The sequence below is a fragment of the Oryctolagus cuniculus genome, chromosome 18 (genome assembly GCF_051225735.1).
Source record: "Oryctolagus cuniculus isolate XC-2025 breed Fujian yellow rabbit chromosome 18, ASM5122573v1, whole genome shotgun sequence".
Taxonomy (NCBI): Eukaryota; Metazoa; Chordata; class Mammalia; order Lagomorpha; family Leporidae; genus Oryctolagus; species Oryctolagus cuniculus.
The window spans coordinates 76,198,468-76,222,205 of NC_142884.1; the positions used below are offsets into that span (position 1 = coordinate 76,198,468).

At 61.8% G+C, this 23,738-nt stretch overlaps 1 protein-coding gene across 4 annotated transcripts; it reads left to right on the forward strand.

The window, feature by feature from the left end:
- The first annotated feature begins 3,532 nt into the window (after positions 1–3,532).
- On the forward strand, positions 3,533–22,599 carry KLHL36 (kelch like family member 36). 4 transcript variants are annotated; one of them, XM_051847336.3, is made up of 5 exons: positions 3,533–3,663; positions 13,200–13,278; positions 16,844–17,917; positions 19,891–20,048; positions 21,901–22,599. In XM_051847336.3, the coding sequence occupies exons 2-5, from the start codon at positions 13,219–13,221 to the stop codon at positions 22,454–22,456; spliced, it is 1,848 nt and encodes a 615-aa protein (XP_051703296.1). In that variant the 5' UTR covers positions 3,533–3,663; positions 13,200–13,218; the 3' UTR covers positions 22,457–22,599. The 4 variants fall into 4 exon arrangements, 3 of the variants coding, with proteins under 3 accessions (XP_051703296.1, XP_008249726.2, XP_051703297.1); XR_016224861.1 differs by lacking the exon at positions 3,533–3,663 and adding an exon at positions 10,586–10,760 and having other exon boundaries at positions 16,844–17,886; XM_008251504.5 differs by lacking the exon at positions 3,533–3,663 and adding an exon at positions 10,592–10,760.
- The last annotated feature ends 1,139 nt before the right edge of the window (positions 22,600–23,738 follow it).

The window sequence follows — 23,738 nt, forward strand, 5'->3', positions numbered from 1 at the left end:
CTCTGTGTAACTCTGACTTTCAAATAAAAATAAATAAATCTTAAAATAAAAAATCTTCCATCTGCTGGTTCACTCCCCAAATGGCCGCAATGGCACAGGCTGGGCCAGACAGGAGCCAGGAGCTTCCTGCAGATCTCCCACATGGGAGGGACCTAAGCACTTGGGCCATCTTCCACTGCTTTCCCAGGCCGTTAGCAGGGAGCTGGATGGGAAGTGGAGCGGCCGGGACTCCAACTGGTGCCCATATGGGATGTCCACCCAGCCAGCAATTTTACCTACCACACCACAGCGGCGGCCCCAAGAGGGCATCTGAGAAACCTAAATGGATAAGATGAAGGTGTGGTTGGTTACGTCTTAGGTGTCTTTCCTACACCAGCTCATCTCACCCAGTCTTTCAGGCTTTCATCCAGCAAACATCCCCGTGGTGACCCCCTAACACTGGACACAGTGTTGACTCTGGACACACTGTGACCCCCAACACTGGACACAGCACATACTGCAGGCTGTCCATCAGGGCCAGTGTTATCGTGCCCATTTCATTGCTGGGGAGACTGAGGCTCTGCCATTTGACCATGGTCCCACACACAGTAAGTGAAAGTGCCTGGCCTGTGTGGGCAGCTCTGGTCTCTCCCCCTGTGGCAGACAGGGTCGGGTTCAGCAAGTGGACAGATCGGGGTGGCCGCAGCCAACTCTCGAAGCCAGCTGGAAAGGACAGATGAGGGGACTGGAAGTCAGAGTGTCCCGGTGCCCGGAGGCAGGGGGCCAGCAGGCAGGTGGGTTCCAGGGAGAATTCCAGTGCGAATGAGAAGAACCAACGAGGCAGCGGAGGCAACCGGGGGCGGGCAGAGGCAGGGAAGACGGAGCTGTGCCGGGACCCGGACACGGATGTCCTCCTGGGCTGAACGGCAGGCCGGCTCCCTGGACCTCTGTCTGACCTTGGCCCCCGAGTCTTTGGCAGAGAACCCCGTGAAGCCTGTTTAGGGAGAACTTCCCCACCCCTGATACCCGATCAGTGCATCACCCGCCCACCCCGATGTCAGAGTCCTTGGCCCACCTTTAGCCAGAGTCCTGGTCTGTGCACTTGGCAAGCACCCCTGACCTTGACGTCTTGTCTTAGGGTTTTCACACCCGCCCAGCCCTGGCTCTGCTGGCCAGCTGGCAACCCCCGGCCGCCTTTGCTGTCCTGGGAGTGGAGCTCAGGCTGATTCCACTACTGCGACAATCTTACAGAAAGTAGCAGAATCACTCCCGAGTTCCGGGAAGGTCTGCTGGGAGCAGGGGACCTGGCAGGACGCTGCACCGGAGGCCTGGGCCTGGAGCAGTGAGAGGGGCAGGAAACGCGCTGGCCCCTTTCCCCCCACACTCAGCCCCTCCAATGCCTCCTGTTGGCCAAACCCAACAGGACGTCACGGGGGAAGGAGGCAGGCGGTGCTGTCCATCCAGGCGAGCACTCCAGGACGCGGGCAGAGGAGAGAGTGGAGCCGGAGGACAGTGGAGGAGCCACCAGCCCACCCTACTTTCCATGGTGTGAGGATGAGCATCCTGTCTCTTTAAATGTTAGTGTTTCTCTGAGACTGACCCATGAGGGTGTGACGGCACAGGGAGAGGACCCACCCGCCAGGCAGCACTGGTGCCAGTCCGAGAAGCCGTCAGGGGGCGGCCAGGGTCCGGGCCAGGGCTCTCCACGGCCCCTTCACAGCCTCTCTCCCCACCTCTCACTCCTGCCCCCTTCTCGCCCTCCGATCCCCTCTGCCCCTGCAGCGTAGCCGCTGTCCTGCCCAGGCCTTGATGCAGGAGCCGGAGACCAATGTGTGGCTTTTTGAGCTTCCCTGGGAAGTCCCTCAGAGCTGGCCACGCAGCCCCGGGAACGCAGGATGGCGTGACATTCCCAGGCCGGCTCCCCTCGTCTGCCCCACGCCCCCGTGCTACGTTCCTGTTTCCTGGGATCGCACGCGTTACGTAACTTGGAAAAGAAAGGCATGAAGCTCGCCAGTTGCACGCAGGCCTCTGGAAGCTACAACACAAGAATGGCCTGTCCTGGAGCACGCAGACCCGGAAGCCAAGGCCCTCGGCCAGCAGGTCCATCTTCATCCCCGAGGCACGGCCGCTCCCGAGTTGAGCGACTGAACCGTTGCTAGAACCTGCAGTAGTCAGGACTCGGTGCCACCAGCTTAGGGCAAGCTCGGGGTGGGCAGAGATGGGGAACCCGCTGTGCGTGTCACCACCCCGCAGAAAGGAGAGGCACAGCGGAACCCGGGGATGCCATGGTTGTCACTCTGTCTCTCCCTGTGACTGCAGGGGTCACCTCCACTTCTGGCGCCCATGAGCTACTTGCACGCACAGCACTAAGAGCTGACCTCATTCCCAGCAACTGTATAAAATCTCAGGGAAGGAACCCGATTGGCTCTGTCCACCCGCTGGGGCAGTCACTGTCTTCTAGGTAGAAGCTCCTGGGCTTGGTGAGCGCTGGGCTGTGCCTGTATTCTGCGCAGAGCTCTGTGGAGTTGTGAGATGGGCGGCTTCAGCGGGGACGGTGGTGTCAGCAGAGTCTCAGGGCAGTGCTGCTCCTGCTCGGTCCGAATCCCTGGGGACTCACCCACCCCTTGGCTCCGGGATCTGCGCCTCTGGGCCTCAAGGCTTTTCTCCAAATTCGCAGACTGTGGCTGGAATGCAGGCTAATAAAGAGGCAACACTGGATGGGATCCCTGTGTCTGCCCCCACTCCCCTCCTGGGTGGGACGGCACTGAGGAGTGGGTCCCACCCTGGCCAGGAGCTGCCTCCGGCACGAGGCCCCAGGCACCCTGGCTTGGGCCTTGGCTCCTTCCGCTCCCTGTCTCACTCCCCTCCCCGGTTTCTGCGCTTTCCAAATGAACCATAGAGCCTGAATCCTAACCCCAGCACCTGCTTTGGGGAAAACCTGGACCAAGAGAAGATGTCTTGGCAGGAATAAAAGAGAGGCAGTCGTGGGGGGCCACAGCCCTGCTCCTGCACACACTCGCACCCGCGGCTCCGTGGGTCAGGTTTCTGAGACGCAGGCGCATGGGGTCGGTGCTGTGGCGCAGGGAGTTAAGCCTCGGCTTATGACACCGGTAACCCATATGGGAGCACCGGCGGCTCTGCCGAAGGTCAGGTGCTCTGCTAATGCACCTGGGAACACAGCAGGGGGGCCCAAGTGTCTGGGTCCCCGCCACCCACGTGGCAGACCCGAAGAGAGTTCCTGGCTCCTGGCCTGGTGCAGCCGTGACTGCGGCAGCCGTTTGTGGAGGCAGGGCTCTCTGGGTCAGTTTGGGCTGGGGGAGAGGAGGACCTGACTGCAGGTGGGAGGCTGCGGTCAGGAAGGGCACTCCCTCTGCGAAGCAGACTCCCTGGAACCCTGCGTTCCTCCCTCCCTTGGTTCCCACAGCCGAGGGCCAGCTCTGCCTGCCCTTATCTCACTATGTTACAATTGTGTGAGCACGTGTCTGGCTCTCCCGCTTTAAAAGCAAGGGTCGGGACTCACAGAGCCCTCTGTGGCCAGGACTGTTTGCCCAGCCTAGAAGCAACCCTTCTCCAGGGCTCCAGAACTCCTGGTTGGAATACAACCAGACTCCACAACTGAGGCAGCCAAGCAGGAAGCCCGCTTCTGGCACCAGCTCAGAGCAGGAGCAGCCGCTAAGCTCACAGGTACTGACTTTGCACTTGGCTGTTTCCCCGAGGGGAAGGCAGGAGCCTGAACTTGAACCTGCAGGGGTCCTGCCTGTGGGATTGTGCAGAGCAGGCAGTTTGTCGGGAAATGCAAGAGGTGTTGGTTGCAGAGCGTGACTGTGAGTTCTGGGAAGCTGCATCGGTTAGTGCTGCCTGTTGGCCTGCTCTCAGAATCCCAGAGGGAAGATGTGCTGCAATCAATTAGCAATGTCTGCCATGGGCATGAGATGAAAAGTGGAGGCATGCATGCTACTTGTTACCGTCCCCAGCAGCAGAGCCATGGAAAAGGGAGCTGGGCAGATTACAAGGAATGATAGTGGCTAACATTTATCCTGCACTCAGACTACGTCAGGCATGTTAAATGCGTTTCCTGCTCTGTCTCATGTAATCATCAAGCTAGCCCTCAGATAAATGCTATTATTGTCCCTAAACTACAAGCTCAGCCCCATGAGGGCCATGAATATTTAAATCTGTGCTGTTTAATGCTGCCTCCTCTGCACCTGAGTTCCTGGCACACAGCAGGTGCTCAGCGAAGTGTGTCCTGGTGAGTCCATTAAACCCGTTTTGCAGGTGGTGACCCTGAGGCTCAGCGTGGCATCTTGGTCAAGGGCACAGCCACCAAGTGCCGGCCCGGGGCTGGGACTCCAGTATCCGCTGGCACTGTCTGTGACTGTGATGCGTTCTGAGCTGCACTGTCCAGCACAACACCCCCGAGCCGCCCGCCTGTGGCTACTCAGACTGGAAAAGCAGCTCGTGTGACCGAGCCCCTGTATTTTGACTGGAATTGAAGTCGAGGTTGAGACGGCTGCATGTGGCTGGCAACCACGGTTCTGCAGAGGTTGAGGCTGTGGTTGAATCCCGTGACGTGGACAGCACACGGCAAAGTGTGGCACAGACACAGAGGCCCATGGCGGCTTTTCCCATGTCGGTTCCACCTGGGAGGCAGGGAGCAGCCAGTGAGCCCCCCTGTGAGACAGGGAGGCTGACACCTGTTTCCCTCCCCTTCTTCCCCATACCTCTCCCTGGGGCCTGGTCTCTGCATCCCCGCTCCCCCCAAGCCTTGACGTGATCTCGAGGGAATGCCCGATGCTAAGCTCTGAGCGTGTTCCCCACAGTTTCTACGCACCGGCAGCCAGAGTCTCCGCCCAGAGAACCTGCGTTCCTGCCAGCACAAGAACTCATGGCCGGGGCCTGGTCCATGTGGCCAGTGTGTGTTCCTCCCCTGACCTTGCACCACACCCCTGAGGGGAACAAGTGTGACCGCATGTGGAGCTGGGGAGACTGAGGCACAGCAAAGCCAACAGGTGTTGGGGTTCACAGAGCTGGGGGAAGCCAGGGCTCAGATGCAGGCAGAGCTTAGCTCAGTCCCAGAAAGGAGGGGAAAGGGGGAGAGGGAGAGGGGAGGAGGCTCCGAGGGGGCGTGCCCTTCCTGCCGACTGAGGGATGGGCCCAGGCACCTGCCGCTGCTCTGCCCCTGGGCTGCTCTGGTCCCTGGGGCGGCCTCACTGCCTCCAGACCTCCAGGGGGTTACAAACTTACAGAATGCCGGGGGCCAAGGACTCCGCAGGCGGATGTGGTCCCTGAGGCCTGCTCCTTTGTGCCAGGCTGTGGCAGGGAAGCTGGGAAGGACAAACCTCGAGAGGCAAGTCCGCCTGCTCCTCCCTGCCTCTCCTCCTGCAGCTGGGACCTGGGACCTGGGACCTGGGGCAAGGAGGCCCCCAGGCTCTGCCCCTCCAGACCCAGCTTTCCTGGGGAGCCAGCTGGGTGACACCCCTCCAAGCACCTGCCTTCAGGACCCACTGCGACCTGTGAGGGCAGCTCGCTGGCTGACGGCACGCTGCCCTAACCAGCCTGGCTCCTTGGCCCGATCCCTACGGTGTTTCACTTAGTGATGCTGGCCGAGTCGTCTCACTGCTCGGGGCCTCAGCTGCCCCATCTGGGAAGTGGGGATGATAACAGCACGGGCCCTTGGGGCCACTGTGAGTACCGGCCAGGTGAGCCAGCAGAGCTGTGAGCCCCAGCCGGTGGAGTCACCACGCGTGACGGGGCCTGACCAACCCGGCCCCCTACCCTTTGCTTTGCTGGGTGTGTAGATGAGGCACTTCCTTAGGCTGGGTCCTGTACTGTGACATTCTTTGCTTGAAAAAAAGAAAGGACTCATGGGGCCAGCATTGTGGGACAGTGGGTGCTGCCACTTCCCATCTTGGAGGGCCTATTTGAGTCCCTGCTACCCCGCTCTGATCCAGCTCCCTGCTAATGCACCTGGGGAGGCAGCAGGTGATGGCCCAGGGTCTCAGGTCAGAGCCACCCACCTGGGAGACCTGGAAGGAGTCGCAGGTCAATAGCTGCAGCCCAGCTCCGCTCTGGCTGTTGCGGCCGTTTCGGGTGTGAACCAGAGGGTGGACATTTCTCCTGGACTGGGCCAGGCTGAAGCCAGGAGCCAGGAACTCCATCCATCCAAGCCTCCCACATCAGTGGCGTGCGCCCAAGCACTTGGGCCTCGCAGGTGCATTCACGGGGCTCAAACCGTCAGTCTGCTCTGGGGTGTGGCTATCTCACGTGACGGCCCAATCCGCTGCCGCACAACGCCTGCTCTGCACTTGTTCCTGAGTGAGGCATCGAGGCTGGAAGGGAAGAAGCGTGGCGAGCTCCTCCTGTGTGACAGCTCCCGCTGTCCCAGCGAGGAAACCAGCCAGAGTCTGGGTGTGAAGCCGAGGTCAAGCCAGAAAGTTCACACCCAGGGCCCAGTACCCTGGGGTTGTTGTCTTGAAATTCTCAAAAGTTTTGTCTTTGACTTTGTGGGCCAGGGAGCATTGCCAGGGGCTTAGAACTTGGCTCCGACTCATCCCCCTCCCGTCACCTCCCTGCCTCCCCAGGCGCCCTCAGCCCTGCGCGATGATCACTGCCACCTGGTGGGGGCCTGGGCACAGGTGCAGGCAGGCCTGGGCTCGGTCTGTGCGCTGTGCACAGCACCCAGCAAATCACCAGGTGTGCACCCACCCCTGAGAGTGCCGTGACGGGGGCGGGGGGTGGCACAGCGACTGCGGGGGAGCGGCTTTCTCCCTGCTAGGTGAGCAAGGGCCCTGCATTCTCACTCCACACCGGGCCCTGCAGACGATGGAGCTGCTCCCACCTCCCTCGGATGCTGCCTGAATTTCAGAAATGGCGGTGTGTGGCCATCGCCGGGGACAGCCTTTGGGAGAAGGGAGTGGCTTAGAGCCTAACACACATGCATTCCTTGTGACCCAGCACCCGCACTTCACCATCAGCCAGGCGCACGGGGGTACAGGCACCTCGGTGACACCGATCCTAAGACACCAGCTGGGTACCCGCCATGCAGTCCAGGGCACAGTCCACACTGCGGGATCCCACGCGGCGGCTCCAATTCTATCACAGGGCAGAACTTACCGGTGGGCGAAAAGCTCAGGATGTTTGCAAAGAGGGGAAGCTCCCAGGAGGGCTTGCGCCATGTGGCCTCATTGGCATGGAGTCGGGTGGGTTTGTCTGTGAACGCTGATTCTCCGTGGAAGGGTGTGTTCTCCTCTGGAGGGTGACTTTTCTTACCTGCGCTTGTCGGCTCCTTTAGCTCTGTGCTGAATGGGCGTCGCTTTCCGTAGCACACGGGCCCCCAGTGGCAGAGGGCGGGGCAACGCCCGAGTTCAAGCCCAGCTCTGCTCCCTACAACCTCTGTGACTGTGGGTGAGAGATTTGATGACTCTGCCAACAGGGAAAGGGACGATACCTCCACCAAAGGGCCCAGGAGACCAGGTGAGCTCACTGGCCCGGGGAGCATTGGACAACGGTGAGCTCACTGTAACCCCTGGCGCTAGTCCCGGCACTGTTGCGCAGGAATTCTGCAAGGGGACTTGTCCACAGACAGCAGGGCTCTGCATTGTTTTAGGGAGTTTACAAATGAGTGCTTCTGTTTGCAACTCTTGTGTGCGTTCCGGTTAAGTGAGGCATCTGTTACTTTTGTGAGTGGAAGGAGATGCAGCTTAAAGAGAAAGGTGTGGGGTGTGTGGTTTGCTCCATGTTGTTGGGGGGAAGGGGATGGCACCAGGGTGGCCGAATCTCACCTTTCAGGTCAAGGTCGTGTGCAGATCTCTGAGCTGTCCCAGACCCCTTTCCTATCTTCTCATTCGTAAAGAGGCTAGCACGTGGACAGCTGATGGCAATGTAGAGTTAGGGCCTCTGAAAATCCCCATAGTGGAACTGCTTGATAGATTGAGTCATATCCATGGGGGCTCTGAACAGTGGAAAATTAAATCAAAAGATCAGCTCATCTTGGTGCAAAACACTTTTCTTTTTTTTACAGTTGATGAAGGGAAATGTTTTTTAAAGATTTATTTATTTACTTGAAAGAGTTACACAGAGAGAGGAGAGGCAGCTAGAGAGAGAGAGAGAGAGAGGTCCTTCATCTGATGGTTCACTCACCAATTGGCCGCAATGGCCGGAGCTGCGCTGATCCGACGCCAGGAGCCAGGAGCTTTTTCCGGGTCTCCTATGCGGGTGCAGGGGCCCAAAGACCTGGGCCACCTTCTACTGCTTTCCCAGACCATAGCAGATAGCTAGATCTCAAACTGGCACTCATATGGTATGCCCGCGCTTCAGGCCTGGGCGTTAACCCACTGTGCCACAGCACAGACACCAGTGAGGGGGCATTTTTTACAAAATTTATGTATGTAGAATCATAGAGATGTCCCATCTGTTGGTTCACCCCTCAATGTTGGCAATAGCCAAAGGGGTTAAAAGTGGGAGCCAGGAACTCAGTCCCAGTTGCCCGTGTGCGTGGCAGGGTCCCACCTACTCGAGCCATCGCTGCTGCCCCTAGGGTGTTGCACCAGCAGGAAGATGACATAGGAGCAGAGCAGGGCTCAGACCCAGGCATCCTGACACGAGATGCAGGCACGCCAAGTGGCAGCTTCACGCTGCACTGCACACCTGCCCCAACGGCTTAAAAAATCTATTTATTTGAGAGTCAGAGTTACAAAGGGAGAGAGAGAGAGAGATCTTCCATCTGCTGGTTCACTCCCCAAATACCTACCATGGCCAGAACCAGGTTGATATGAAGCCAGGAGCTTCTTCTGGGTCTCTCATGTGGGTGCAGGGGTCCAAGCACTTCGGCCATCTTCTACTGCTTTTCCAAGCCACAGCAGAGAGCAGGATCAGAAGAGGAGCAGCCAGGACTGGAACTGCGCCCATATGAGCGCTCTAAATAAGAATATGTCCCAGTCACCAACATAGCCTTGACCATAACCCCAACACAGGACTGAGCACGACGTGGCAACTGCTGACCCGCTTGCTGGCCTCTCTTCCGAATATCCCTGCGTTTCCTGCAGCCCTGGCAGGTGCTCTAAACTCTTCCTGGAGGAGGAGGGGAAAAGCAAAATGGAAAAAGAAACAGGGAGAAAGAAACATTCTGTTATTTATTTATTTATTTGAAAGTCAGAGTTACACAGAGAGAGACAGAGGTCTTCCATCCACTGGTTCACTCCCCAAGTGGCTGCGCCAGCCGGAGCTGCCCTGATCTGAAGCCAGCAGATTCTTCCAGGTCTTCCATGCAGGTGCAGGGGCCCAAGGACTTGAGCCATCTTCCACTGCTTTCTGAGGCCACAGCAGAGAGCTGGATCGGAAGTGGAACAGCCAGGTCGCAAACGGGCACGCATATGGGATGCCGGCAATGCAGGCAGCTGCTTTACCAGTTACGCCACCGGGTGTGTGTGTGTGTGTGTGTGTGTGTGTTGTTGTTGTTTGGTTGGTTGATTGGTTTTTGTTTCTAAACCAGCACTACAGAGACATATGCAAATAACATAAGATACCCTCCCTTTTTAAAAAATGAGATTTATCTGAGAGACAGAATGTGCTCCCACCAACTGATTCACTCCCAAAACGCCTGCTCTAGCTGGGGCTGGGCTGGGCTGGGCTGGGCTGAGGCCTGGAGCTGGGACCCCAATCCAGGTCTCCCTCATGGACGGCAGGGCCCGACATCACCACTGCCTCCCAGTGCAGCAGCAGGAAGTTGGAACCCAGGTATCCCGCGGGACAGAGAAGGAGGGGGAGGCAAGGGGATGTTGCTGGCATTTGGAGAGTGAACCAGCAGATGGAAGATCTCCCTCTCCGTGTTGCTCTGGCTCTGGACTGGATGAAAATAAAAAAAAAAATAAAATAAAATAAAAAGTCCTTGGCTGATTCACGGAGTTGTGAGACCACAAAGTACCCTCCACTCCCTCGCCCCAGGAGGCACCCCCTCTCTCCGCACTCCCGCCCCGGCCACGCTCTGCCTCCCGTCTGTCCTGTGCATCCCACATCGCACGCAGGCACGGGCGAGCACGGTGCGTGTCTGCGTGCGACTTCGTGGATTCGGCATCACCTCTGTGAGCTGCGTCCAGGCTGCAGCTCCACAAAAGCCCGGGCACCTTGGGGGCCAGCCGGGAACAAAACCCAGAGTAAACCGTGCCGTGCAGCCTTCTCACGGGGCAGCCGGACAGGAAACCAAACTGAGGCGCAAACCGCGTGAAAACATCGGGCAGGGGTCCGCGCTCGCGCGTGGCACGGGGCTGGCGGGCAGCGCGCGGGCCGTGGCTCCGCGCAGGGCGGTCAGCGAAGGCCCCACCGCCGCGCTGGCGGGGGACGAGGCGACGTGGCCATCAGGACGCCCCCGGCCCGCGCTCAGGTCCCTCCCGCGACAGCCGGCTCCTCGCCTGTCCCCTCCACGACGCGTCGCAACGCCGGGGACGCGGGGACACCAGGGGGCCTGTCCGGATGCGAGGTTGCGGCCGCCTCGGGAGGGTGCGTTGGGGGTCCCAGGAGGCGGCCGAGGGTGCGCGCCCAGCCCGCCCGCGCGCGCGCCGTCCGCCCCGGGCGCAGGCCCCGCCTCGCGCCGCCTGAGCCCACCTCCTCCCGGCCGCCGCCATTGGCCGCGCGCGCCGCCTCCGCCCTCGGCCTCGCACTTCCTGGCGGACCCATGGCTGCGCACCCGGCCGGCCCAGGGGCTCCGGCGCCCGGGCCGCGCGGCACCGCCAGCCCAGCCTCACCGCCGGGGCTGCCCGCACTGCGTCCGTAGCGCGTCCTTCCAGGTGGGCCTCCGCGCGCGCCCACCCCTCCCCTCCCGGAGCCTCCGCGCGCGGCGCCCTGGGGTGCCGGGGCGGGGGTGGGCAGGGGTCGGGGACTCCCCAGCGCCCGAGAGCTGCGCGTCCCTCCACCACCACCAGCGTCCCTTTGTGCTTGGGTGGGTGCGACTGGGCGCGCAGGGTAGGCGGGCTGGGCGCGCACCCTTGCCCGCGGTCCGTCGGCCGCGCGCGGGGAACCGGAGAGGCCGCCCCCGCAGGTGAGACAGGTGCGGCCTCTGGGGCCGCCCCCCGCGAGGGCGTAGGTAAAGGATCCGTGTCCCGCCACGGGCTCTGGCCCCGGGCGCGACCCAGCTCCGCCTCCCTCCGCCTCCTCGCAGCCGGCTCGAGCCTGCCGGGCGGCGGTTGTGCGGGTGGTTCCGCCAGGGAGTTCGGGGTCCGAGCGGCGACAGCGGTGTCCCCAGAGACCCTGCCAGCGAGACCCGGGACGGGTGAGTGCTGCCCGGCAGCCTTGCGGGTTTCAGCCGTTTCGGGTTCCTCCTCGCAGACGCCCGGGATCAGGATAGAGACCTGGAGGGGGCCAGGAGCAGAGACGCCCCCCGGGACCCTCGTCCCGGACGTGGGCTCTGTCCCGAGGTTACTTCAAGAACTTATGCACCGGGGTCAGTGATCGCTGAGTGTGGGGATGGCCTTGACTCCATCCCCACCTGCCTCTCCAGAGCACAGGAGGCAGCAGGCATCCAACACCTGGGTGGACTTCCCCCCAAACCCCTGGGCATCAAAGGGGCCCGTGCAGCCCTGGGGCACTCTCTCTGGTTGTCTTGACCTAGAACAAGCTTCTAGCGTTTGAGGGCAAAACAGCCTTGGCCAGGTGGCCAGGTTGGTGGGGGGTACAGTGGGGGGGCACCTGGCACTTTGGCCTGTGTGACCTTGGGGCAGCCCTTCAGCACCCAGAGTGTGGGTGTCTCACTGTGGAAGTCATGGTGGCACTGGTCTCAGAGGGTGAAGGTGAGTTAGGGAGGTCTGGTATGCAGTCGGCACTACACAAATGCTGGTGTTTCCCTCTCTCTCTCTCTCTCTCTCTCTCTCTCTCTCTCTCTCTCTCTCTCTCTCTCGGCAGCCTGGGGGCAGTTGGGAAGCCTGGGGGTGGGTACAACTTGTTAAGATCACAAAGTGGCAAGTTTGTCCTGATTGTCTGCTTGTCCCTTGCTTCCCCCTCACCCCCAGGGAGTTGGACAGGATGGACCGTGCCCGGATTCGGTCCTCCCCGGGGACACTGGAGCCCCCTCCCTGTGTCCCGGATTATCTGAGAACAGTGCTGACTGTTGTCATGCTGTTCTCTATGAACACAGGCTATCTGCTTCGGAAGTAACAAGTTGCCTCTTTTCGTGAACTCAGATAGCAAACCCTCAGTCCAGGTTCGTGCCCTTGTCGGCGGGGTCCTCGCCAAGGTGGCCCCATCCCCGGTTTCCCATGGTCCCTGCAGAGCCTGGCTCTGCTGTGAGGACTTGTTGGCATTTAAACTCTGGCAGAAAGTTGAGCCAGGGGTGGGATTCAGAGAGCTTCATATACTTGCTCAAGCTGCAGGCAGGCCTGAGGTTCCCTGTGTGCACACTTCTGCCTGTCTGCCTAAGCAGTATAGCCTAGGGTTAGGAACATGGACGCCGGCCTGGATTGGGATTGCAACCACCTTGCTGCTGCCTGCTGTGTGGACCCAGTTATCTCAAGGCTGATGGAAGTCTGGTATGCAGTCGGCACTACATGAATGCTGATTCCCCGCCCTCCCAGCCGCAGTCAGGCTGGGGGGGGATGCAGCTCTCTCCCCCCAGAAGGAAGGCTGACGATGGATCGTGCTGTTGGCTCTGGGGCTGTGGCGGGGATTAGATGAGCTAGGGCAGTGTCTAGGGTGTTCTGCACGCGTGTTAGTCATCACACCACACGCGTAACCCCACAGTATTTTCCAAGTGCGGCTCTCAGAGGCTGGGCCACCCTCAGCTGTCCAACACGGGGGAGGGCCTTGGTGTTAAGGCCGGACAGCCCCATGCCTGGTTCTCGGCCGTTGACCAGCTTCATGGCTGTGATCCGTCCACCTTGAGGAGGTGGCGTGATGTCAGGGCCATCGTCTGGGACGTCTGGGAGGTGTAGCGATGGCTGTCGTGAGCGTAACCTTGAGCTGGTCCACAGGCCTCGGTTCGGCCAGGCATCCACAGGTAGGTCTTTGTAGAAGCGATGCTGTCGAGTTTTAGGTGAACGGAGCAGGGGTTACGCATCCTAAACGGTTCTGACAACCTGATGGTTTGCCACTCCCAGTGTCACCGAGGTCTCGGCTGCACCTCCTCTCTGCCTCTCCCCGAGGTGCGCCTGTCCCCCATCACCGTCCTCGTCTGCCAGCCGTGCCCCGGGGACCCGGAGCCGCTGTCGCCGCTCAGGATCCTGTTCTCGTTGCAGGGCCGCGCTCTCGTGTGCGATGGAGGGAAGCAGGCAGGCGCGCGTGTCTCGGCCGTACAAGATCAGCGAGTCTTCCAAGGTCAGTGGTGTGCGCTCACCCCCGTGCCTCCCAGCTCACGCCCGGCCAGCCGTGGTCTGGGCTGAGGTAGAAGTGGGTGGGGGGCCAGAAGAGCACAGAGTGGGCTGGCGTGCAGGGCCGCCGGGACCCCAGGGCCAGACGCTGTTATCTGCAAGGTGACATTCCGGAGCTTCCTCTGCGTCACAGCTTGACTCACACTAGGAGAGGGGTGGGACAGGATGAGAACCAAGGGGCACGGCGGCCCCAGGCTAGGGCCAGGCGCTGCTTAACCCTGGATGCTAAGGGCCTGGTCGTGACCCTCTGGGACCCTAGGAGCCAGCAAGGGTAGGGTCCTCCAGGGCCAGGCTGCCAGCTCCTGCCACGCTGGCCCTGCGGTCACCCTGAGAGTGGGAGGGGGACGTTTCATTAGAAGTACCCAGACCCGCACACCTGACCCCTGAGGGGACCAGGGAGCTGTCTTTCACCCCCCTCCCCAGGCCCTGTCCCACCACCACAGACGGGGTGGGGGGCAGCTATGGTCTCGCTGGGAGCAGAAGGGCTGCCGCCCGGGGGAGGGGGGCAGGATTGTCCCTCGGTGGTGAACCTTGGTTCTTGGGCGTGTGGAGAGAATTCACACTCTCTATGCATAAAGCACATGTCCGCGTAGTGCGGGTTTCATGGAAAAATGGGTCGGAAAGAAAAGTTTCTGAGCGAGTCTGTTCCTAATCTGCGTTTCCCGTGGGCACTCCAGCAGGCATCAAGTGTCTGTGCTCACATTTGGGGTGGGGGAGGGGCTGTTGGGAAAATTAGTGGGTGGTGTCTGGGGGTGATGATGACCAAAGAGGGGGAGCCTGCTTTGGATCGAGAGGTCTATGAGCAAGATGGAGGGGCGCTCTGTGGAGACGGAACGGGGGAGCCCCTGTGTTGTGCCAGGGAGGTGGCCCTCTGAGCCTCCGTCTCCCACCCCGCTCGGCTTCTTCCCGAGCAGGCTCCCGCCGTGCCGCGCGGGCTCTCACGGAGAGCCCAGAAAGCTCCAGCTGCTGCTTCCGGAGCTGGGCCGCACAGTCGCCCTCTAAGCCCAGGGAACCCGTGACCCTCAGCGCCGGGATCTGGATCCTGGCCGGGTCTCGGGAGTGGGGCTCCCTGCTCCTCAGTGGGTTACGTTTCTGATGCTTGACTTATAGCACACCCATGTCAGAACCGTGCCCTTCCTGTGTCTTAGACGTGAGGCACCCACAGGTCAGCACCCGAACGGCAAAACAAGACCCTGCCCGACAGCCTCTCCCCCGTGGCTTCGCCTGCAGCTGGACTGGCTCCTGTTTATTACGGTGGGGACCCGTGTGTGTTGGGCAGGAAGCTCTGGGACGCTGCAGCGTGGTGCTGGTGGTCGCTCTGCTCGGCTGGGCTGTGCGGCCGCCAGGTGCACGTGGTACCTGGAATGTGTGCGTCCACGCCGATGCTCAGTTCTGTGACCTCTCTGACGTCAGCCGCGGGCCTCGCCTTCGGTGATGGCCCTGAGATGGTGACTTACGCCGTGAATGGGCTTGGTGCCATCCCAGGGTGGGGTTGGGGTTCCGGCTTCCTGCTTAGCTGGCGCCCTGTCATTCATCTGGGCCGGGTGACACTTGCCGTCCGTGCAGCTATGCGGAGACACCACACGCAGGCTGTGGTCGGGACAGGTGGCGCGTCCAGTGGGCCGGCAGTGTGGAGCCTGATGGCAAAACACAGCTGCTTCTCTCCCTGGCCTGGCAGCTGTTTGGGTTTCCCTGTCCCTGCCCTGAAGCCTGGGGCTATGGCAAAGCCTGGGGCTGTGTGGGGGCACCCAAGGGCCCACTTGGCGCCCCCCGCTGGCTTCTCACTCACCTGCGCTGTAGGACGTCTCCATTTTCTGCCTTCAGTCCACACCCACCCCCTCCACCTCCACGGCCAGCGTCCACAGACCGTCCCTGCCTAAGTAGAAGCCAAGACAAGACGAGGCCAGCCTGGCTCTCCCTGAGGGGTTGCAGAACCTCCCTGCTGTGAGAGAGAGCCGTGGAGCCTCGCTCTCTGACCTGGGAGCTGCCACGTGGCAGCTGGCTGACGTCCGGTGCTGGCCTCTGCGGGGCGTGGAAGGACCACGGGGAATAAGGGATCTGAGTGACAACAAGCCCAGGAGGGCACGGGCCGCAGGGCCCATGTCGGGGAGAAGCTCGTGTGCCGGGAGGCGGACGCCTGAGACGCCCTCGGCTGCCGTCTTCCCCGGCAGGCTCAGTGCCCAGCCGGCCGGGGCCCCGCACGGAGCAGCCGCCCGCTGGACGTTCTCAAGTGCCTTGTTTGGAAGGCTGAGGTTGGTTTGTGAGTGAAGCCTTGCATGGTGACGCTAGCAACCTGCCAGGGCTGTGCGGCCCTCGTCCAGGCCCTGACACAGCTCTGCAGACCAGCACATGCGGCGGGGCCCGCACGCCGTGGGTGTCGGCCAACTTGGATTGACTCACCGTGGTAGCTGGCGCTGATTCTCATGTTCCCTGCGGTCAGAGCAGGGCTGCCTCGCAGCCTGGCCACTCAGGCCCTGCCGGGCTCTGCTGTGCTCCTTAGTCTTCTCGGGCCTCAGTTTTCCTCCTGTGGAAAATGGGGGGGTGATAGCCGACTTGCCCGCGGAGTTCGGCGTGGCTGAGTCCCTGGGGAGACCCTGTTCCCACACTCTGCGTGTGGTGTGCACATATGTGTGCGTGTTCCAAGATGTTTTGCACCCAAATAGACTTGCCTTTTCATTCCATTTCCCGTGAACGTTCTGGACCCTGCTGGTAACCGGGGAAGCCGTGTTTCCCAGCGCAGGGTCCCCAGAGCGCCTTAGGATGGGAAAGTGGGGCTCGGGCCCCGCCACCTCCTCGGCCGAGCCGTAGAAACGAGGGTGCCCAGTGCTTTCTGAGACACAAAGGAAAGCGAGGATGGGCGCCGTACCCCACAGCAGGGGACCTTTCTCGGGCTACTGTTGGGCCGGCTGCTCGCCAGGTCTGCCCATCAGCGCCCGAACGCCGGGGACGTGCCGGTGTCCTCCACTGTGAGCAGGGAGGGGCGGAGCGCGGAGCGCCCGGGGCTCACCCACGGCCGGCCGGCTGGTGGGCGGCAGAGCTGGGATTCCCACCACAACCGCGGCTGGCTTCCGCCGCTGTGCCCGGAGCGGTTCCAGCCTGCTGGTCGGGACAGGAAAGACGCCGCGGGCTTTTCAGGAATGCTGCTGTGGGAGCCGTATTTGAGAAATAGGAGGGAGAGGGAGAAACGGGCGGGCATCCCCGTGCCAGGACAGGGCCAGTGCCGAGAGAGGCGTCACTGGCCGATGTCACTGTCCATGGAAATGACTGCAACTTGGCGCAGCCACGCAGTCCTCCAGGACCCTGGTCCTGTGTACCGTGCGTGGCTTACGGGGTCATGGTCACACAGCACGTGGCCGTAGGAGCAACGCGCGTGCACCCGGAAATGCCTTTCCTTGGGGTCTTTTATTCCCTGTTGTCTCCGCTTCCTGCCTTCCTTGACCTGCTGGTAACGAGCCCCCGCGGGTGGCAGGCCCCTGCCGGCTTCGCTCCGTGACCTGCTCCCTGTGTTGCAGGTGTACCGCTGGGCGGAGCACTCCACCACGGTGCTGCAGCGGCTGAACGAGCAGCGGCTCCGCGGCCTCTTCTGTGACGTGGTCCTGGTGGCGGACGAGCAGCGCGTGCCCGCCCACCGCAACCTGCTGGCCGTGTGCAGCGACTACTTCAACTCCATGTTCACCATCGGCATGCGGGAGGCCTTCCAGAAGGAGGTGGAGCTGATCGGCGCCTCGTACATCGGGCTCAAGGCCGTGGTGGACTTCCTGTACGGCGGGGAGCTGGCGCTGGACGGCGGCAACATCGACTACGTCCTGGAGACGGCGCACCTGCTGCAGATCTGGACGGTGGTGGACTTCTGCTGCGAGTACCTGGAGCAGGAGGTGAGCGAGGACAACTACCTGTACCTGCAGGAGCTGGCCTCCATCTACAGCCTCAAGCGCCTGGACGCCTTCATCGACGGCTTCATCCTGAGCCACTTCGGCACGCTCTCCTTCACGCCCGACTTCCTGCAGAACGTCTCCCTGCAGAAGCTGTGCCTGTACCTGAGCAGCAGCCAAGTGCAGCGCGAGTGCGAGCATGACCTGCTGCAGGCGGCCCTGCAGTGGCTGACGCAGCAGCCGGAGCGCGAGGCGCACGCCTACCAGGTGCTGGAACACATCCACTTCCCGCTCATCCCCAAGAACGACCTGCTGCACCGCGTCAAGCCGGCCGTGTGCTCGCTGCTGCCCAGGGAGACCAACTGCGAGGGCTTCATCGAGGAGGCCGTGCGGTACCACAACAGCCTGGCCGCCCAGCCCGTCATGCAGACGGCGCGCACGGCGCTGCGCACCAACGAGGAGCGCCTGCTGTTCGTGGGCGGCGAGGTGTCCGAGCGGTGTCTGGAGCTCAGTGATGACACTTGCTACCTGGACGCCAAGAGCGAGCAGTGGGTCAAGGAGACACCCCTGCCGGCCCGGCGGAGCCACCACTGCGTCGCCGTGCTGGGGGGCTTCATCTTCATCGCGGGCGGCAGCTTCTCCCGGGACAACGGAGGGGATGCGGCCTCCAGCCTCCTTTATAGGTATGACCCCCGCTGTAAACAGTGGATCAAGGTGAGATTAAAGCCGGATTCTTTCTTTACTCTTGCGGTTTCCCCGCCCTGGCCTCGGCTTGCCCTTCCTCCTCTCGGGCCTCGGCGACCCTGCTGCTTCTGCCCGAGCTGGGACGGTAGAGTGAGGAGCGCTGTCCCTCCCCCACGCCTGCCTGTGCCAGCGAGAGCGGGGCCTGAGCCGCAGCTCTCTGGACCACTCGTCCAGAGCTGGTCCCCACCCCCACCCCCCACGGAACTCTGTGCCATCCGACCTCGTCGCCGCCGCCAGCCCCGCGGGGCAGGTGGAGAACAGAGTCTTCACCAATTTCCATTTGACGCACGTGGCCACTCGAGGCTCGTGGCTGCTGCGTGGGACAGGCCCGTGGTTCAGTGTCCCTAGGTCTCAGGAGCTGGTTTGAGGGGGACACAGAGGTTTCCCCCCGGCCCCACGGCAGGTGTCATCTGGGCCTGGATGGCAGGCGTGAGACGGCATCCCGGCCGAGTTCACACATCTCAGGTTCCCCTCGTGGAAGTACACGTGGAGACGCGGGCCTTCAAGGCCCCGGGGTGGACGCCTGTTCATTGGCAAGTGCCTGGCGAAGGGCGGCCGCCCCCTCCCTCCAGGAACCCCTGCCCTCACGGAAGTCGTTATATTCACACCTCCGCGTTGTCGCTTGGTGTTGTCTGAGCTCCCACAAACCGAGAGCCTCCCTCCGAGGGCTGAGACTTGCCCCAGGCAGAGGGTGCAGCCCCAGAGCCCCAGAGCCCTGGTCCGTGGCCTCCTGTGGCTGCGCCCACTTGTGTGCTCTGCTGGGATTGGTTTTTTATATATACATTTACATATTTATTTTGAAAGAGTTACCAAGAGGAGAGACCAAGAAAGAGATCGTCTATCCACTGGTTCACTCCTCAGCTGGAGGCAGTGGCCGACTGTAGGCCAGGTCGAGGCCAGGAGCTTTGTCGGGGTCTCCCACGTGGGTGGAGGGGTCCAAGCACTTGGGCCATCTTCCACTGCTTTCCCAGGCCACAGCAGAGAGCTGGATCGGAAGTGGAGCAGCCGGGACTCGAACCTGCCCCCATGTGGCATGCCGGCACTGCAGGCGGCAGCTTTGCCCATTACACCCCAGCGCCGGCCCCAGTCTGCGGGGATTGTTTAAAACACAGGCTGGGTGTCTGCACTGTGCTCGCCTGTCCAGTTCCACTCTGCTGCGTTCACCTGGGCAGCAGCCCGCGATCAGCGTTCTTGCTTGCTGAAGGGGAGGAGAGGGAAGGGGGATCTTTATTTCTGGAAACCCCCGGTCAGCCCTTCTGCACTGCGTGCTGCCGGATTCTAGTGCGTGAGGGCGCAGCGTGGCCAGGCGGGTCTGGGGACCCGTGCATCCCTGTCCCCAGCTCAGGGACTCAGGGCGTCCTGAGGAAACCTCGGGCTGCTAGCAGCCCCTTGGAAACACCCCTTTTTTTCAAGCTTAGCCCCTTTTTCCCACCCCCCTGCCCGCTGCCTCGCCCCCCTGGCTCTGCATCCTGCGGGACATGGACGGAGAAAGCAGTGCTGGATGTTTTTCTTTAAGCCTCTACCTCCTAGAGTTACAAGGATTGAAGGATTTTATATTTCTATTGTATTTTTAAAAAGACTTTATTTATTTCAAAGTTAGAAGAAGAGAGAGCGAGAGATGGGAGGGAGGAGGGGATCTGCCATCCCTTTGGTGCGCTCCCCAGATGGCCACAATGGCTGGGGCTGGGCCAGGCTGAAGCCAGGAACCCCGGATTCTCTCTGGGTCTCCCACGTGGAAGCAGAGGCCCAAGCACCTGGCCGTGTTCCGCTGCTTTCCCAGGTGCATTAGCAGGGAGCTGGATGGGAACCGGCGCCCATATGGGATGCCAGCATCATGGCCATTGTCTTAACCTAAGGCTGTGCCACCACGCCGGGCCCAGTGCTGGGTGTCAGTGCTGTCCTGGGTGTGGGGAAGGGAAGGTACAGGTGTCTCACCTCCACAGGTGGCCTCCATGAACCAGCGCCGCGTGGATTTCTACCTGGCCTCCATCGCAGACAAGCTGGTGGCCGTGGGTGGCCGGAACGAGAACGGCGCGCTCTCTTCGGTGGAGATGTACAGCCCCAGGACCGACTCCTGGTCCTACGTGGCCGGCTTGCCGAGGTGATTGGGGGCGGCGCTGTCAGTCTGTGGGGTCCCGTCCGGTCCACTTGCTCTCTGGGTATTTTGGCCTCCAGTTCCAGGGGGAGCATTGTAAACAGCGCTGAGTAGCCCGGTAGCGGTGGAGGCGGGCCCGGGCTGTTGGACCGTCGAGAGCAGCGTCAGGTCTGTGGCCGGCGTGGCCCCCTTTGGTCCCTGAGTCTCGGCGAGGGAGTGCTGGAGGTTCTCTCTGAACCCAGCAGGACGAGTTCGGAGGTGGGGGTGTGCATCCCAGGTGTCCGACAGGAGCATCTGCCTTGAGCCCGCTCTCGGTCGTTGGTCCCCATCGGGGGCGGGGATGATGGTGGCGACTGTGCCCCATGCTGCCATCAGGCCTGGCCAAGAGGCCACTCATGAGGCCCAGAGCTCTCCGCGCTCCGCCGGGTCCTCCTGCCTCCAGGTGTGCGTCAGCCTTGCGATGCGACAGCCGCAGGGGTCCCCAGGAGCTGGAGGAGCGCCCGGCGTTAAGGTCTCCTTCGGGCGTGGCTCCCGGCTCCTCTGGCTCTGTGTGACCACCCGTATGGGAGGGTTCCACGAAGCCAAGGGGCGGCGCCCAGACACCGTGGCTGAGATGATTCACGGGCGCCAAAACTCCTGGCGGCCTGGTGATGGCTCCTGGAGCGAGGCGGAAGGAGGCGCCCTGTCCACTGGCTCACGTAGACTAGAATGGCATTGAAGAGGCAGGTCACTGGGCCCCTCACCAGCCAGCCCTAGGCTGCCCTCCCACGCTTTCGACATGGAGAAGGGAAGCCTGATGCGGAGGAGGGCATCCGTGGCCATTGCGTTCTCTGGCCGGGCGCTTGCTTTGTGTGCCTGCAGCCCGTAGTGGGTGCTGGGTCCACAGAGCTGGAATAAGCACAGCCCATGGTCACCTGGTTCTCCTCGCAGGAACTGACTTGTTTGCAACACTGGGCCTTTAGGGCCCAGGCCGGAGCCAGGACCCTGCATGGAAACCTGTCCGCCCCGGGACTGTTTCCGTGAATGTCACCCCATAGCCTCTCCTCCCCACGCCCGCCCCAGCCGACTCACCGCGCTCCTGAGTTCCCACGCTGCCCTTCTGCGGCTTTTTTTTAAACCTTTGTTTATCTTTTTTCCCCCTTTTCAGTGGACTTGAACTTTTAGAGCAGTTTGAGCTTTGCAGAAAACGGAAGGGAAGGTGCCGAGGGTGCGGGCGTCGGCTGTGGTTACTGAGCCCGTGTGGGTGCCGTGTCGGTACCCAGTGCGCCCCGCTGTACATTAAGGTTCGCAAGGTTCCCACGGTGTTGCCTTCCTGGTGACATCATGACGACACGTACCCTCCCGTGTGGTCCCACTGCCCTAACCGCAAACCCCGGGCGCACCTGCGTGTCCCTGCTGCCCCGCCCTGGCAGCCGCTGGTCCGTGCTGTCTAGCTTTGTGTCTCCCAGCATGCGTCACAGCTGGAGCTGCACGACGCGTTCCCCTGTGGTGGGAGGCTCGGTCAGGTACACGTGTGCCGGGATTGCACGTCGTCGTCATTGCTTTCAGCTCCGAGAAGGGGCACAGCTCTGTTGCTGCCCCCACTTCCCAGCTGGGAGAGCGGACATGCAGAGAGGGGCAGAGCTGGGCTGGGCGTGGGCGGCTGACCGTAGGGCCCCTGCTGACCCGCCCTGCTCTTCTCGTGGGAGCCGTGCCTATCAAGTGTGCACGGGCTGCCTGCTCCCTGCGCTACCTTAGATCCTCAGGACCTTGGCGGGGGCCCCCTGTCCCCAGTCTGCACAGGCGGAGACAGGCCCAGCCTCCCGGAGGGTGAGCCTGGCACGGCACTGAGCTCCCTCCCTGTCTGTGTCTGCCGCAGGTTCACGTACGGCCACGCCGGCACCATCTACAAAGACTTCGTGTACATCTCCGGTGGCCACGACTACCAGATCGGCCCCTACCGCAAGAACCTGCTGTGCTACGACCACCGCACGGACGTGTGGGAGGAGCGGCGGCCCATGACCACGGCGCGCGGCTGGCACAGCATGTGCTGCCTGGGCGACACCATCTACTCCATCGGGGGCAGCGACGACAACATCGAGTCCATGGAGCGCTTCGACGTGCTGGGCGTGGAGGCCTACAGCCCGCAGTGCAACCAGTGGACGCGCGTGGCCCCGCTGCTGCACGCCAACAGCGAGTCGGGCGTGGCCGTGTGGCAGGGCCGCATCTACATCCTGGGCGGCTACAGCTGGGAGAACACCGCCTTCTCCAAGACGGTGCAGGTGTACGACCGCGAGGCCGACAAGTGGAGCAGAGGCACCGACCTGCCCAAGGCCATCGCCGGCGTGTCGGCCTGCGTGTGCGCCCTGAAGCCCCGGCTGGAGGACAAGAAGAAGAAGGGCAAGGGGAAGCGACTCCAGGAGCGCGGCCAGTGAGCGCGCAGAGCGGGTGTAGACCGGCGGCCGCTCCCTAGGATCCCGAAGACATTATGTACTACACAGCAGCTTTTTTTTACTTTTATGATTCTGAATATTTCTATGATATCATAGTAACCGATTAAATATTCTATATAACTTTACCTCTTCTCTTGCTTGAATACTTAGATGCTTAACCCTGGGCCCAGGCAGGAAATACCCGCTCCTGTCTGCACGGGCCCTGTACCCTGGGTGACCCATCACCATCCCTGTGTATGCCGAAGTTCTTGTAGTAAAACTCGGCGGCAGTTGGGGGTGGTCAGTGACTACTTCTGATGCCCTGGCCCGTGAGGTACAGGAACTACAGATCCCTGGTCCCGCCCCCAGAACGCTCAGGCCTGAAGCTGCGGGGGTGGGGTGCTTAGGGAGGAAGGGGCTGCCCAGAGGCCCCTGTGACTGTGCCTGGAATTCTGAGCGTCAGCCGTGTTTGAGAATTGCTGGCCAGGTCATAGGTGTGTGTCTCATCAATGGGGATGCAGGGACCCCATGGTGGGGGTGGGCCAGGGAGCAGCCCTGGGCCACCAGCTCCCTGGACCTGTTGCCAAGGAGCTGTTGCCACGGGAACTCCCGTCACATGACTCAGACTGCTACCCGCTCCCCTGTTCTGGCCAGTGAGGTTCCTGAGCTCTGAAAGGTTCCAGGGAACCAAGAGAGAAAGTGGCGTGGAGCTCTTAGTCTAATGCCTGCTCTGTGCCTTCCAGTTTCCGGTGAACCCGCTGTTTCTCGTGGATGCTCCGAGCGCCCAGACCTGCCTGCCTTTGCCTCTCAGGGAAGGGAGGGGAGCACCCTGGCGTGGAAGCGTTCGCTGCGGTTCTAGCCCAGAGAAGCCTCGGCAAGCCCCGCCCCGCACACACGGGCTGATGCCCTGAAGGTTGCTGGGATCTGTGGGCCCCGCCCCAGCGACCTGCCACTGCCCAGCGGTGTGCGGCCGCTGGGAAGCTGCTTCAGCAGGTCCTCGTCTGCCCCCCGCGTTCGTGCAGCAACAGGATGGGATGCAGAATGGCCAGGCTTCTCCACCGCCAGACTCCTGCAGGCAGTGGCTGGCCCAGGTGCCAGTCAGGGCTCCCCGGTGGCTGCGTCTGGCAGGCGTGGAGTCGGATTTACTCAGGAGCCAGGGACGGTACCTGGGCAAACGGCAGATTGCAGAGCAGGGCGTGTGTGCAGGTTTAGCGTTCATGCGGACGGCAGCCTAAGAAAAACCTCTGCTTTGATTCCCAGCTCCTGGATCTTGCCCCCTGCACTT